This window comes from Ixodes scapularis, unplaced genomic scaffold (assembly GCF_016920785.2).
Source record: "Ixodes scapularis isolate PalLabHiFi unplaced genomic scaffold, ASM1692078v2 PGA_scaffold12__126_contigs__length_90152505, whole genome shotgun sequence".
Lineage (NCBI taxonomy): Eukaryota > Metazoa > Arthropoda > Arachnida > Ixodida > Ixodidae > Ixodes > Ixodes scapularis.
The window spans coordinates 10395160-10410464 of record NW_024609838.1 but is presented as its reverse complement, the minus strand read 5'-3'; the positions used below and the strand labels follow the sequence as shown (position 1 = coordinate 10410464).

Sequence of the window (15305 nt, the reverse complement as noted above, 5' to 3'; positions counted from 1 at the left end):
AGCGTTCGCTCTGCTAAAGTGGAAAGAGGTGGGAGGAGCTTCCACTTCGTTCTTGACCTGCCACCGACAATAGTAGATGTACGAGGTGTTTCACGAAAACTGGACAAATTTCATATTGGGACAACTACGCGTCGCAACAGATAAAAGGTTTGTGTCGTTTTGGTCCTGGGCCAGAGGCCTATTCAGGAAAATTATTAAGGTTTGGGATAATTAGGTTGTTAATTATTTTAGCGTAATTATTTTTTATATTGTGCTTAAGAGCATGGTTTCAATTAGAAAATTCGTCGAGCATCATCGAAAAACACTAAATCAATATATAACAGAACGAGACGAGGCACGTGCAGCATTTTACGGCTTTCTGAAAAACCGCACAACTTCTACTGGTTTTACGTTTCGGTTTGCAATCGGAGCGCTTCTCGGCACCGACGGCGCCGCAACCCGTGGAAAAATAGTGCAACCAACCCCTGCTGCGCTGTTCTGGTGCAACGCAGGTAAGGCAGGTTACACTATTTCTCCACGGGGCGCGGTGCCGTCGGTGCCGAGAAGCGCTCCGATTGCAAACCGAAACGTAAAACCAGTCGAAGTTGTACGGTTTTTCAGCAATCCGTAAAATGCCGCGCGTGCCTTCTATCGTTCTGCTATTTATTGATTCTGTGTTTTTTTTTTTTCGGTGAAGCTCCGCAATTTTTAAATTGAAACCACGCTCTTAAACACAATAATAAAATAGTTAATTACGTTAAAATAATTCACAACTTAATTATCCCAAACTTTAATCATTTGTTTTCATGGGCCCTCTGGACCAGAACCAAAACAACACAAGCCTTTTTTTTTTTTTTTTTTTTTTTTTTTTTTTGCGACGCGTAGTTTTTGCAATATCGAATTTGTCCATTTTTTTTTTTTTTGTGAAACACCCTGTAGATGGTTTTATAAATTTTAAGTTATAGGAAGAGTAACGGTTACTTTTTGAAGCAACGGTCTCTTACTTTTCCTCTCAAGTAATCGAGTAATCTAAATTAATACTTTTAACCGAGAATAATTGTACTTGTATTTGACCTAAATAAAATAGCGCAAACTGAACAAAGACGAAGAGGCGCAGGACGTAGGTGTGCCTCTTCGTCCTTAATTGTCCCCTTTTCGCTATTGTATTTATGTCAAATATCGACTAACTTGGCCAATCAAAAGTCGCGTTACAATATGGTAATTGTAATCGATTACTTTTCCAAGTAACGTGACCCCATTGTTTTCAGTACTGCGTGGACATACATTCTGCCGTCGCTCGCATTGCACCCATTCATCTTCGTGACTGCCCTCATTGAAACACGGGCCTCCAGCGGCCGTAAGGGCCTGGCTAGGCTTAGCGAGGGGTAAAGGACTACCATCTGTCACGTCCCATAGCTTTCTGGCTGTTTCGCTGAGTGCAGCATAAACCACCCGGCTCAGTAACTCCTGCCCGTCGGAAGCCCCAAGAAACGAGAAAATGCAAGTACCTCTATTTGGTCATGACAGGACGTCGTGAAGTGAGGTTTTTTCAATTCAATTTAATGTTGTATTCAGACAACATACATCAGACAGTTGTCTAGGGAGCCGTCGCAAAAGGCAACTAAATGCCTGACAAGGCGTCGACCCCCCCCCCCCCCCCCCCCCCCCCCCCCCCCCCCTCCGCGGCACGTCACTCAGCGTGGCACACACGAAACACACAAGTTTAGGTTTCGATTGGCCAAGGTTGGCCAATCGAAACCTGAACTTAGTGGCCAAACAGACCCCAAAATGTTTTGCGCGGTATTACGTCGCTAGGGTCGCTTCTATTATAGAAGAGTTCTATTGATCTGCATTGCGGACTAGGAACTTTTACGCCAGTGAGGGACGCAAAAAGGTGTTATACATACATGCACTCTCTCGGCGCCCGTATTTTGAAAAATACACCTTTTTCAGTCCTGATTAGGGTGCTGATGCGTGGATCAACCTTCATTTGGGAAGGGTGTAAAGAAAGCATGGAATAGGGTGTTAAAACAGGTGCTCCTGTGGGAAAGGGTGAACGGCAGCCTTTTCCACGGCAAACCGGAGCAGGACTGGGGTATGGCAAAAGGTGTTTTTTTTTCGGTAACAACGATCCCACCGGTGATGACTATTTATCCGAAACGCAATTTCCCTCCTTTTACAGGGTGACGCCTGTAAAACGGCAGCAGTGGTGCCATCTATACAAATGGCTCAGAATTATCCACCGTCACCCAGGCAGGTGTATTTGCAGGCGTATACACACTCCGCCGAACAAACCCTGTCACCAACACGCGCGCACTGCCGGGTCGCGCGTTCCTCCGCATCGGCCGAAAATGCGGCCACTAATGGCGCTGCACTCGCTAATAGCGTCACCGGCCGCCATGTTTTTTTCTTATATCTTTCCGTTAGGCCTAATGGGACTCTGATGGTAGGACGCGGGGTCGTTGTTAGGTTTGTGGGGACGACGAAAACAACGACGATGCTTGTTTAATCTTTCGGCGTCGTTGCTTGTGTGGATCAAGGCCGCCTTTCAGACGCCGCGGCAGCACTCGTCCTGCCGTCCTTCATTGCTTTCTAGTGTCATCATCCGCCTCCCTTTGTTTATCCGTAATACGTCCGAGACCTCCCGCCATACCTCGCATATAACCGGGACCTACTTGGAAAGAATGAGCATATTGGTTTTTGCCATTTTTATTTTACCTGTTGGCCGATTGTTGATGTTTTTCTTTCACCTTCCGGGACCGTAATCACGATGGACTGCACGCGCTACGGTCTTGTGGTGATCGGCGAGCCGCAGCGGGTTCCCGCGATGGGCGTGTAATGATAGGGGCTGTGATATCGAAAGATGAAGCAGCAGCACGGGTTACTCGGTCGTGTCGAAACGTTTGAACAACGTGCCGAGGCTTTCTCGGACCTTGGACAGACGTCCGAGAGACGTCTTCTCCTTGTAAAGTTGCCGGCTGTTGCGGTGCTCGGCCCAGAATCCTCGTTGATCCCGGTCATTGGGCCAATCGGTCTCTCTGGGCGACGACGGAGTGGCCCGATTGAAAGATTGGTCTCGGTTGGTGAGCGCCATGACGGTGCGCTTTTGAAGCTGCTTGATTGGCTCAATTGGGCGTCGCCTGCGGTCTGCCTTGGAGTGAAGCGGACTTTAGTAACGTTGTGGGATTGCTACGGTCTACCCAGAATCCTCAGTGACCTCGGTCGTTTAGCCGATCAGCCTTTCGGGACGTCAACGAGTGCCCCCGATTGAAAGATGGGTCTCGGTTAGTGAGCAGCAGCGGCGTCCAAAGTTACGCGCATGTTGCCATTGGCCCTGAGTTCCAATCTGATTCAATGACTCGCGCAAAAAGTGCCACCAAAAAAAAAAAATAATGGACGTTTGTGTTTAGACAGCGTAAGGTCGGATCTGGCCTTGGGGTGCAGCGACTACACTGGTTTTACGCGTCCCAATAATCGATCAATTAATCGACTAAAAGGTAGCGATGAATCGGGTTAAGATTTTCAAACGACGCGCAGCGCTACACCCGCAGAAAAAGAGCGCATATTATTACACCCCTTTACACCATATAAGGCATCCCAAAACTTTCGTTCGATCGACGTACAGCGCACTGACGTCGAGCAGGCGGTCCCAGCTTTTACGAGGGGCTTGAGAACAGTGATATATAGTATCTCATTAAACAGCTAAAGTGCGTATCAAAGGCTACAGAAGAAAACAAAACACTGAGGTTTTGCATTAGGGCCAAGAAAACTCCGATTACTTTTTTTTTTTTTTTTTAAAGTCAGTACCACGTACATTAGGTATTTGGTTAAGTTGTACCACTCGGCTATCAAAGTGCAGAAGTGTTGTAAGTTCCTTTTCTCTGTTTTCGTCTTTTTGTGCGCTGTTCTGTTCACCATGCCGGCTGTCAAGCCGCTCGTGAAGGTTGCTACAGTCAGCTCGACGACAGCGCGCTGTACGCCGAACTGAAGTTTTGGGGTGTCGTACATGGGACGAGGGGGCGTAAGAATATGACCTTGTTATCTGAGAGTGTACAGCAGGCACGTAACCAGGGGGGGGGGGGGCATGGGGCCCGCCCCCCCCCCCCCCCCCCGAAATCTCTGACTTTGCTGGGACCTCCTCTCCCCCCTCCCCCTCATACAACATTTTGTCATGGGCGCCCCCCCCCCCCCCCCCCCCCCCCCGAAACAAAATCCTGGCTACGTGCCTGGTGTACAGCTACAACCTTGAGAGAGAATCAGTTCCATTCGCTAAATGCTCACTGTCAAGTTAAGAGACGCGGGGCGTCGCTTATTATGTTCGCGTCTCTCGCTTCGCAAGTCGTTTTTCAGAGTTGTCATCGGCAAAGGCCGCAATTTCCTTGGCCGTCAAGCGATCAAAAGATGCCTCACCACGCCAACCGTTTCTTAAGTTGGCCGAGACTACGGGGTGCTACCGTAAAGACTAATACATTTGGCACGCCTCTTAATATTTTAATTCCAAACCTACGTACGTGAAATTCGGCACGCGAACGTAGTTTCGCAAAATATTTTATAGATTTTTTTTTTTTTAGAGCTGGAGTCAAGGGTGGTAAAATATATAAAAAATAAAGCAAAAAAAAACGGCGGCCTTCTGTTCTTCGTCTGCACGCTGGTTTGTGAGCTTGCTCCCATGTGGCCGTTGTTCATATATCTTGTTAATAGTATTAATTATCGCGATTCTCTCGCTCATCACCAGCCCCTGCGATTGGTTTTCAGCGTTTTTACGTTCAGCGAGCCACCCGAAACCGAGCTCATAAACCAGTGTGCAGATGACACACTGGCTGGTGTAGGACATCCAGTATTGCTTTATTTTTTATATTTCACGACCTTAAAATTACCCCCCCCCCCCCACAAAAAAAAAACAAAAAAAAAACGTAAATTAATACAAAACGTAAATTAATATTAATTTAATACGTCATTTTTTTGGCGAAACTAGGCTCGCGTGCCCAATTTCAGGTATGCATGTTTGGAATTCGGATTTCGCAAGACGTGCCAAGAGTGTTAGTCCTTACGGCAACAACCCGTAGACTTAAGGAACACGCTTTAAATTGGGGCATTTCGTCGTTGTGCTCACTCACCTCATGCTCCGGACAAACAAGCTGGGGTGAACATTGCGGGCAATAAATAAAGTGTACTTTTCATCGAGCATACCAACACCCCTTTCGTAGACGTGTTGAAATTTGTTTAGCCATCCCTGTCTCGTTCGTCTCGAGGCTTTTTTTTTTTTTTTTTTTTTTTTTTTTTTTTACACTTGTTATGCCGCTTTCCCTTCTGGTATTTTCAAAAAAAAAAAAAAAATATCGGCGCGAAAAGTTAGAACTTGCTCTTATATTTATATTTATCGGTAGCTGTCCGTGACTCCCCAGGCTGTGCAAGTATACTCCGGGGCCAGCCTAATGTAGTTTTGATACACCACACCCTGGGAATTTCTCAGACTCTGCTCCATGTGTTGCGACGCCAAGCACGTAATGCTTTAAAAGCTTTACCGCTTACAAAATAAGATATTGCCACGCACGCGGTCGCTCGCCGACATTCTGCAGTTATCATCGCCTCATCCGTTATCATTCGTGACAATATTTCGCTGTCAACAGAATACCGAAGTAAGATCACATCTCAACATTCGCGTTCAAGGACATAGACGGGGCAACTGGATACAGCGTAAATATTATGTTCCGCGCATTTCCTTATACCATTCTCAGGTAGCAGGTCTGTTCGTGACTGGCGGTGCCGGTCGAAAGGAATCTTTCACGGAGGTGGACAGAGATTCGTAATGGTTTATTATCTTCACACTATCGTTTAGGTAGCAACAATAACATACCGTTTTTTCTATTTTTTTTTTATTCTAGCCATAGTTTTGGTTGACGATCGGTCGAATAAAATGAATGGAAAGTGTAACCAGTTATAGGCCGAATGATAGCGTTTATTTCATTTATACGGCTAATTATATTAAATGCTGCTACTTAATAAACTGTTTTTCTGATAACGAGTGTACTACGCGCTATTCATTACGCGTGTAGCGAAATTACCCCATGATCAGGAAAATCTCAGTAGATGCGAATAAGGCTATTTCCGAATTTTATAACGTCGCTACGCGTGCTCCACTTTTAATTATCACTCGTCTCAGGATATACTTTTGCATTTCTTGTTTGCTTCGACTTTCGATTTGACACTAAGCAATTGTTTTTTCTCAAATCTCAGGGTCTTTTTTCTTTTTTTGTCTTCTAGTTCGTGTCGAGTATTTAATTTCGATATTTTGCTTTTCTGAGACAGTCATGGATGCGCCACGATACCAACAGTCCGAGTTGTATGCTTCCACTGTACTTATGTGTTTGTACGTCTACCCTCTCTCCCTCTCTCCATCTCCGCGTTGTTCCTTTAACAATTTCCTCTTCCTGCCCCTGGCCTGCTCGCTTGTCTCAGCTTCGCGCAGACGGCCGTGCTGCATTGTCGGGCCAGTGATATATCGTGGGCTAACTGCGGCCTGCCCCAGCAAAGATACATTGACAGAACAAAAAAATAAATGAATAAAGGAACAAAATAATCGGCGACAGAAGTTCGGGCCACTACCACAAGGAGCGGCCAGGGCGCCACGGTCGCTTCGCTTCCCTCCCGATCCCGCTCTCTCTGCCACTCCATCCAGCCACACCTCTCGGTGCTTTCTTCTTTCCCCCTTTCCCTCTTTCGTCGCGTCCCCCTCTCCCTCCCACGACCAGCCGCTCGCGCCGCGAATCTTCTCCAAGTCCGCTCTGTTCAGATCAGCGGAGCCAGCCTTGTAACTAGGTCCGAAAGGTTCGAAAGGTCGGTCGGTGCCGAGAGTGAGAGTTCGGTTGTTTTTTTTTTGACGGTCCGACGGCGAACGGTACCGTGACGGCGAGACGGATGACGGATTGAACGCGGCTGTGACGCATCTTCAAAACCGTCACCTTTCATATATTTTTTAAAGTTTGTTAGTAACTTACGCTGTCGCGTGACGAGACGCTTCGCATCTCGCGTGCGTACCACCTGACACTTGTTGGCTACGTTGCGACGTTACGGCTGAACGCGCGTGTCCAAAAATATTTTTGACGGTGGATTTCTTTTTGTTTTTTTTTGGTGGGGATGGCGGTGGCAGATTGAAGAAGTCTGATCGTGAATCGCGTGACACGGAACCTGACGTGACCTCCGCCCGAAAGCTGCTAGAGGAGTTTGGGAAAAGTGCGGCATCGGCGTCCGATCTGTGTTGTTGCTGTTGGCCTGACATCGTCGTCTACTGTGTGTGCGTGCGCGGCGAAACGTTCGTGTGAGTTACGGGACGGAGTTTGTGCGTGCTCGAAGTGATCGGAGGGGAATTTTCGTTGAGAGGAGAAGCGAGATTCTCGCTGTGGTCTTTTTCCGGTTCTTTTATTCATTTTAGGTTCGGTTACGACCGGCGTACCTTTTGAGGTTGTATCCTTCTGCCGAGAGGTACGTTTTGGAGGCCTCATTTCTTTCCATCGGAAACTTTTTCTGGCGTATTTCTTGGTGTCAGTTAAATATCTCTGGGCGAGTTAGCGCAATTGCTGACGGTCGTTATTATAGTGTTCGTTTCTTTAACTGTCTAAAAAATATTAGCATTTTTTTCTTTGCAGTTGGCATCGATAATATTTTTCGCGCATCTTTGGCTAGTGTCTGTAGTTTTGGTAGACACTTGCTTTTCTGTTTACAAAGCGTCTTCTGATCAACACAGTCTTCTTCACTTACGGGAACGGAAAACTAGCTCAACTGATCGTATTCTTTTTTAAATACTTCAAATAATATAACTGGTATATTGTTGTAAAGAATATATTGCAACAATACCAAGGCGGTGTTTTGGTATCTATAGAAATGGTTTTGAGTTTATTCGGGGCTTCATTTATTCCGTATTGATTCGTCTTAGTGGGATCATTCCGAGTCAATTTGATTTTGTGCCTCGGTGCTCTAAAAAGCGTTCTTTCTTCCTTTCTTTCTTTGTTTCTGAAGCAGATAGGGCTTGAAAGGAAAGCGAGCATTGAGTGGAACTCTAGTTCGGAATCCTAATTCTCCTTCGAGGCGTCGTACATCGGATTAGAAAGGAACCCTTAGCATCCGGTTGTTTTTCTAATACGTGTTTGTGCCGTATTGAGGTATCTCGTGCCCTTTTGTAGTCGGTACCAACATTTCAACTTGGGCGTTGCTGCCCTTTGTTCCGATACTTCCGAATTCGGTTGAAGCGGCAATTTTCCAATCTTGATAAGTTCCTTCTTTTTTTTGTGTGTGATTTAATTTTTTGGAGGGTTATCTGGGCGGCTTCGCATTTTTGGTGAGGTCCAACGCTCTCACGTTCCACTGATCCCGCCTTCGCTTCAAACCGTTAATAATCTGCATTGCGTTTCCTCCTCTCACCTTTTGATGGGACTTTCAGCTTCTTAGGTTGCCAAAATTATTTTCTGTAGCAGCACATTAAAAGGAACCCCAGTATATCTCGTTCTTCAGTCCTGTTTACTTCTCTCGAGGGGTACGTTTTCAATAACATTTCGCTCAACGTTTGTTTTTTTTTTTTTTTTTTTTTTTTTTTGCTGAAACGAAGGTGATTACGCTTTAGCTCGTCCTTTTTTTTTTCGAATTTCCGATAGAAATGCAAAGTCCACATTAATAGTTAAACCTACTTTAGTAACTCATTCGTCTGTTATATTTTCTAATCTGGTACCTCTGCTTGCGTGAGCTTCTAAAATGGTTGGCTAAACGTTTCCTCTACCATTTGAGGCTTCACAGCTTTCGGTCAGTTGTTGTCTCAAAAAAAAGAAAAAAAAAAAAAAAAACATGACAAAACAGCGATTGATGTTTTAATTATTTTGTTCCTTCTCTGTACTTCGTTGTTTCGGAGCCTCTGCTTTTGCGCACATCCGCAGGATTCATCCCGCTCACACGACAGTACAGCAGAATACGAGCATAGGTCAGAGAATAGACTTTAAATGGTCGTCTGACATTTATACGCACGAGTCAAAACTTGCGCGCTTTTGTAATATTATTAGATTTATTCTTGGAGGGTAAGGTATCTAGCGAGAAGCAAAACGGTTGTCGGTTACGGAGCCAAAAGGTTATAGCTTTGCTTCGCGCGTGAAGAAAGAAATGTTTTTTTCCTAGGCTTTTTTTTTTTTTTTTTTGTATCCATTCAAACAGTGTGAGCGTTTCCCTTTCATTACATTTCGTTTAACTTTATTATTAATTCCTCGCTTTGCTGTCCTTTCGCGTGAGGGGACGTATTTGAAGTCGAGTTTGACGCACTTCGCTGATCGAAGAGATTGGATTTATTGTCACGATCTTCGAGTTCTAATTAACAGAGTTCAGGGATCCAAGAGTCGTGACCATCTTCTGACTCGTCTATTACTCTCTTTCCTGTCGCTTGGAATTTGTAATTAAAACCGTCTTGCCGGTTTATGTAGTCCTCACTCATCGACGCGTTAAGTTAGTGTGCTTACATTAGAATATCGGGTTTGCCAGTTTTTGTTTTTTTGTTGTTTTTTTTCCTATTTGGTGTTGCGTTGTATTTTATGCTTGAAGCAACTGCGACTCGTTTCCTTTAGTTCATTTAACGGACAAGGTCTCGACGTACGGAATCAATACACGAACACAAGAAAGGTCTGCTGTCCTCTTCTAGCATTTAATTTTATTTTTCGCGGTTTTGCTTTATCTTGGGTTAAGGGTGGACTTTGTCCCATCACGTTAACACGTCGACTACAACGTCTGCGTCTGTCTTGCCAACGTACGGTAGGTCATTTATGTTACGAACAGCCGTTACAGTTGCATACTTGTCCGCTTGCCCCTCCATCCGGTGTCGTGTCACAGTGCTCGTGGTTAACTTCGATGCGGTAAGGTTTCAAGTCGACTTCGTCGATTACTTCTGTCGTGTCGACTTAGGTCGTTTTCATCACCGACAGCCGTCACGGTTGCATAGCTCTCCATTTACTCCTCCGTTTGATGTCAAGTCGTATACTGCGCTTGATGCTAACTCCGACGCAGTACAGTCTTAAGTCGACTACAGTGTCTGTTTTTGTCGTGTCGACTTAAGTCGTCTCTGTTATCGACAGCCGTTGCGGGTGCATGCATATGTGTCCGTTCACTCCTCCATCCGGTGTCGTGTCGTATACTGTGCCCGACGCTAACTCCGATCCGGTAAGGTCCGAATCGTTTGCTTCTGTCGTGTCGACTTAGATGGTCCATATCACCAGCAGCCGTTGCGATACCCTACATGTCGATTCACTCCTCCTGTCGCGTCGTATAAGGTGTTCCTCGTTAGCTCAGATCTGGTAGGGTCTTAAGTCAACTTCATCGGCGAGCTCACGACGTACCGATTCAGTGCACGCGGGCGTCACTCGTAAGAACCATCATTCCTACCAGTCGACTTCTTAAATCGCTGTCGCGACGTCGTTTTGAAGCCGAGCCGGTTCTCTTCAGAAGTCAACTCCATTCGCCAGTCTCGGCTTATTGACTAAGAAGAGCGTCTCTGACGTTTTTACGAGTTCCGTCTTCAAAACAAAGCTGTGTTATCGCTGCCACAGCATTTCCAGCGCCACTACTACTACGACTACTACTTCTGCTGCTGCCCCTTTCCTTTTCTCCCTCTCTCTCCCGTTTCCGCCCTCTCCTAAGAAGAAAGGGTGTGCGCGGAAAGGGAAGTCATCGTAACAATAACATCTCGGATAAGACTGCGGGAGGCATGCAAGAGACGTCAACGCAGCCGGCGCGGTGCCCGTGAGCCTGTTGTGCAGGGGGCCGAGCTACAGAGTGCTCCATCGCCAGCGTCGTGTGTACAACCACTACGCAGTGACAGCTTTTTTTGTGTGTGTGTGCTTGTTTCGTCCAGTGCTGTGTTGCCCCACTTAACGACCGCTGAGTCGTCGACGTGTTTTCCGTGTTGATCCCCGAAGAAGTGCGGTTTGCGTCACGAATACTTGTCGATCCTTTGACGCTTGTGTGGGTGGGTGCGTGTAGCGTGAGCAGGAGTTGGAACCGTGAGTACGCAGCGAGGATCTATTTTAATTTGCGCTCGTGGTGTTTTCGTTTGCGTGCGTGAGATTACAAAAAGGTCCTTGACTCGAGATTAAAACAAACAAAAAATCGGCGATTGGTATTGCGCGATTATCTGGCTTCGCTCGGTTCTCTCCGATTTGAGGTTCTGGTCGATCAAGTTTTGTTGCAATTGCTTTCTTTTGACCTTTGCGCGTATCTTATCTTGTCAACGATATCTCGCCTGCTCTTCCCTTTGGCTCCTGACATTGCGTTCAGTCTTGTGCAGTTTCGCCGGAGACGGGTTGGAATTTTATCTCGGATGAAGCTACCGTTCGCGCGTGCGTCAAGCGGTGTCCGGCGTCGTTTATTTCACACGTCTGACTGAGATTGAATCGCTGCAAGCGTCTCCATTTTGTCGGATAAAATTTATAACACTTAAAACGATTGGCATTTTGGGTGTGATACTTGAAACCTTCCATACTATAGGCCACATAGGACTACTTAGAGCAACGCGCTGTTGGGTTCCAATTATGAATGATGTAGGCTGTGGGACAATAACATGAGTATCGGTATAATACCGCAGTTGTTGTAAGGACACAGCTCCATTAGTTTGGCGTGGTAGTGTTGGATACCGCATTATAGTATCATGGATAACGACGTAGTTGCTCTGAGGGCGGCACAACTGTTTTTGATCCTTGGGCGCAATTAAGATTAGCTGCGCTTCTACCTTTTAATAAAAATAACGCAGTGGGTAAGCGCTTCCATTGGTTAGCTTGATAGAGTACGGTCCCATAGAAACAGTTCGTAGGCGACTTTTTTGTCCAGTCACTGCTTAGCCTAAGCGCAACGACGTCACTGTTCCCATCTACGGTTGGCAGAACACTTGTAACGCTGACACTGTACTCTTCCTTACTTGGTGCTTGCTTGCCTACCATCGCAGGGTATCGCGATCCAATCGCTGCCGTCACAATTGCGTTAACCAAAATCGATACTGAGCCTAGTCAGTGTGGTGCTTCTCAAGAAGACGCGGTCTCGGTAGAGTGGGATGCGTAATGGAGGTCTGCTAAACAAGGTTTGGGTATGACGTAGGTTGAGCACTAACGCTCGAAAACAAGTTCAGAGTACGCAGCTTGAGCACTCGAACTCGCTGGAGCAAAAGAACAGAAACCGCGAGACCTGCCCTACGCAGACGCAACAGGGGAGCCGTACCCACATCTGTGAGGCTAACCTTTCGTCCTAAACCTTCCGTTTTCTTTTATCTTATTACAAAATCGACAACAGCAACGGAGCACCTAGAAACACGGCATTGACGGCACGACAGTGAAGGGCCGTACCAAAGCTCGGCTAACAACCGTATCGGCTAGGCGAGCATCTCCCCGACGGCGATATTGGGGGAAATAATACCGTATACAGATCGAACACGTGCTGGTAGAAAGTTGCATCTTGTTCGTGGGGATTCCCCGGGGGGGAAGAACAAAGCAGCTCCGAAACACAGTCCTGGCACGCTTGCTTGTGGCATTTGCCTCAATCGCCCAGCGGCAAGGCCCTTCCATTGTTAGTGTGCGCAATAGGGCTTTCTCTCTCCCCCATTCCCGCTCGCGACAGGTGGGTGAGAGATAGATGCCAGCTGCGTTTTTCCTCGCCATTATAGACACTGCTTCGTGCTGCGGCCGACGGCAGAGTTAAGACAGGTCCGACCTGGTCGATCGTCCGTGAGTTTGTTTGCCCGCGCATCCTCAAAATCGGTTCGCTTTCAACTCGGCTCGTGGGCACGCCGGTCTGAGCCCTCTTAAAAGGGGTCAGACAGCGAAACTCGATAGAGTGCAGCTTGGTGTTGGGTGTATCTTTGGCACGGCCCTGGTGCTCTACGAAGTCCATTTGTCGTTTCTGTGCAAACTGTGCTTCGAGTCTGTTTCGTAGTGCGTGTGTGCTTCGTTGGGAGGACTTACCAGGAGGAGTTTGCGTCTTGACGTTACTGTCTACGTCTAGAGGCATCTAGTGGACGAAGGTTTGCTTGTATGTGCTCCGCGCGTCTCGTAGCCTTGGGACCCTTCGTAGTCCTCCTTTTGGGAGGTCTTTCGAATGCCCAACGAGGATACTGGCCGAAGAAGGTCACATATTCTGTGTTTCGATGGTCTTGATTCAAAAGTTCGCCGATGGTCCGTTTGTGATTTTGACGGTGGCCACAACAACTTTCAGGTTTTCTCGTTGAAGATGGTTCTCGTATCTAGTCTACTGTGTGGTTGTTATGTAATCTCGTTAGAACGCGTGTAAAAAAAAAGGAGAGACAGTGTGAGTGAAATGCAAGTTTCCTCCTAACTTACTTTTACCGGAACTAGCTTACAGAAAGAGTAGCTCGACTGCTGTCGTACACTGAAGCTCAGTTCCATACAACTTAAGCTGCGCTGGTGGAACGTTTCGAGTGATAATAAGGACTGCCCTTCGTCACTTCCGTCATGTAGTAAAGGCGATATCCACACGTAGGATCGATGAGGGCGTGTCCCTTCCGCTACGACTCTTAGAACGCCCCTATCTCAATTCAATACCGTCGATCGTGGTCGTAACTCTGTCCTCGAAATAACCTCTTTCGCGCTGGCAGTTGGAGCTGTCCGGTGAAGAGAAAAAAGAGGCGTCCAGGCTCAAGGAGTTCGACCATCCTGCTTGAGCAGCAGTGGCGAGTAGAGGCCGCGAGAGAATTGGCCCAAGTTGGAACCGTTTGAGTCACGCCCGACCGCTCTTAAGAGGCATGCCCCCCACCACCCCGTGCCAGCAAGGCGTAAAATCGAGCTGAGGGCACCGCAGTAGCGGCCTGATTTACCGACACCGTAAATTGCATCGGGCTTTCCAAGTAAAAACCAGCAGAACATCAACAACTCGTACTACTGTAGGTTTGTTTTTGTTGTTATACTCCTTGTGTCGATTTTTTTGTACGTTCCTGGACTGCTCGTTTGTGCGGGCTGTAGATTGCGTAGCGCTCTTTCTCTTTCCGCAATTTTTATCGGTCCTTTTTTTTTTTTCTCTCTTTACGTCGCTGATACACGCTGGCTGCCTGCCACGGCGCGTTCCATACACGTCTGCTCCGACGTCCTCGTTCTACGGTATAGTCTCGATTGTCTTCAGATCCCTGGGGGCCGTTTCTCTCGTCGAAGACAAGTACCCGCAGGGTTCGAGACCCCGAACCAAGGACGTCCATCTTCTCGAGTGATTCCTTTTTCGCTTCGTCATCCGCAGTGACAGATCGACAGCCGAACAAGAGCGAAACGCGGCGACAAGTGCGTGACCCGTTGAGCGACGCTTCTGCGGTGGACACGTACTACCAGAGAGTCATCGAGGACTTGCGAAAGCATCCAGGAGCGCGTTGTTTCGTCCACGTCGACCTGTTGGAGACCCAGTGCCGATCCGTCTGGCGGCATGTGTGCAGCACCCGCACGTCTTCTAGCGCCGACCTTTAGAAGCTCCGCCGCTGACGTCTTAGGCGCGCAAGACGGCGGTCAGTCCCTCGTCACTGCTGACTCCTGTGCGGCCCTTGACGCCGTTCGGATCGCGGACCACTGCTGCCGCTGCAGTTTTCTTCTTCCGTGAGTGCTTGGAGGATACCGCCGGGCGGCATGTTGAAGCCGCCGGAAGTGAGGCTCGAGCTCGAACCGGAAGTGTGTGTTACGGGACCGGAAGTGTGCGTTCCGGAAGCCGAGAAGCCGCAGCGAAGGGCCGGCCCGACGCCGCTGTTCCTGTGCGTGCCGGGACAAGCGTCGGCGCCGCGCCGGAGACACTCTTGGATATGCGGGTGAGCTGACTTTGACCTTTTGCCGAATTAATTTGTACGGTGAATTAGTTGCTGGATGTAGGGGTCTATTCGATAGGTTAACTGGTACGGGGGACAGGCACGTAGCCAGGATTTTGTTCGGGGGAGGGGGGGCTGCGGGGGGAGGGGGGGGGGGGGGGCTCGCCCATGACAAAATGCTGTATGAGGGGGAGGGGTAAAGGAGGACCCAGCAAAATGGAAGATTTCGTAGGGGCCCTATGCCCCCCCACCCCGGGCTACGTGTTTGACGGGGGATTAGTTCCCGGTTTAAAGGGTCTATTCGTTGGATTAATACGTCTGTTAGATTAATTTCTGGACTGCCTGGTCGTCTGGAATAATTGCTGGATTACGTTTTATTCGCGGGATTAATTGGTATCTTGAATTTATTGCTCGATTAAGTGATATGTTCACCGAAATAATTGTTCTATTTTATTAAGTGCTGGACTAAGCTGTCCATTCGTCGGGTTTCTTGATCTGTTTAATTTATTGCAGCATTTAA

At 47.6% G+C, this 15305-nt stretch overlaps 1 protein-coding gene across 2 annotated transcripts in view; it reads left to right on the top strand.

The window, feature by feature from the left end:
- The first annotated feature begins 10757 nt into the window (after positions 1-10757).
- The window catches only part of LOC8033686 (cAMP-specific 3',5'-cyclic phosphodiesterase 4C), a 369069-nt gene continuing 364521 nt past the window's right edge, over positions 10758-15305 (top strand). Inside the window, exon 1 of one of the 2 annotated variants that reach the window (XM_040498575.2) lies at positions 10758-14788. In XM_040498575.2, the coding sequence (XP_040354509.1) occupies positions 14613-14788 (176 nt within the window). In that variant the 5' untranslated portion in view covers positions 10758-14612. The remainder of the gene's footprint in view (positions 14789-15305) is intronic. The other variant, XM_029970554.4, reaches the window with a different exon arrangement.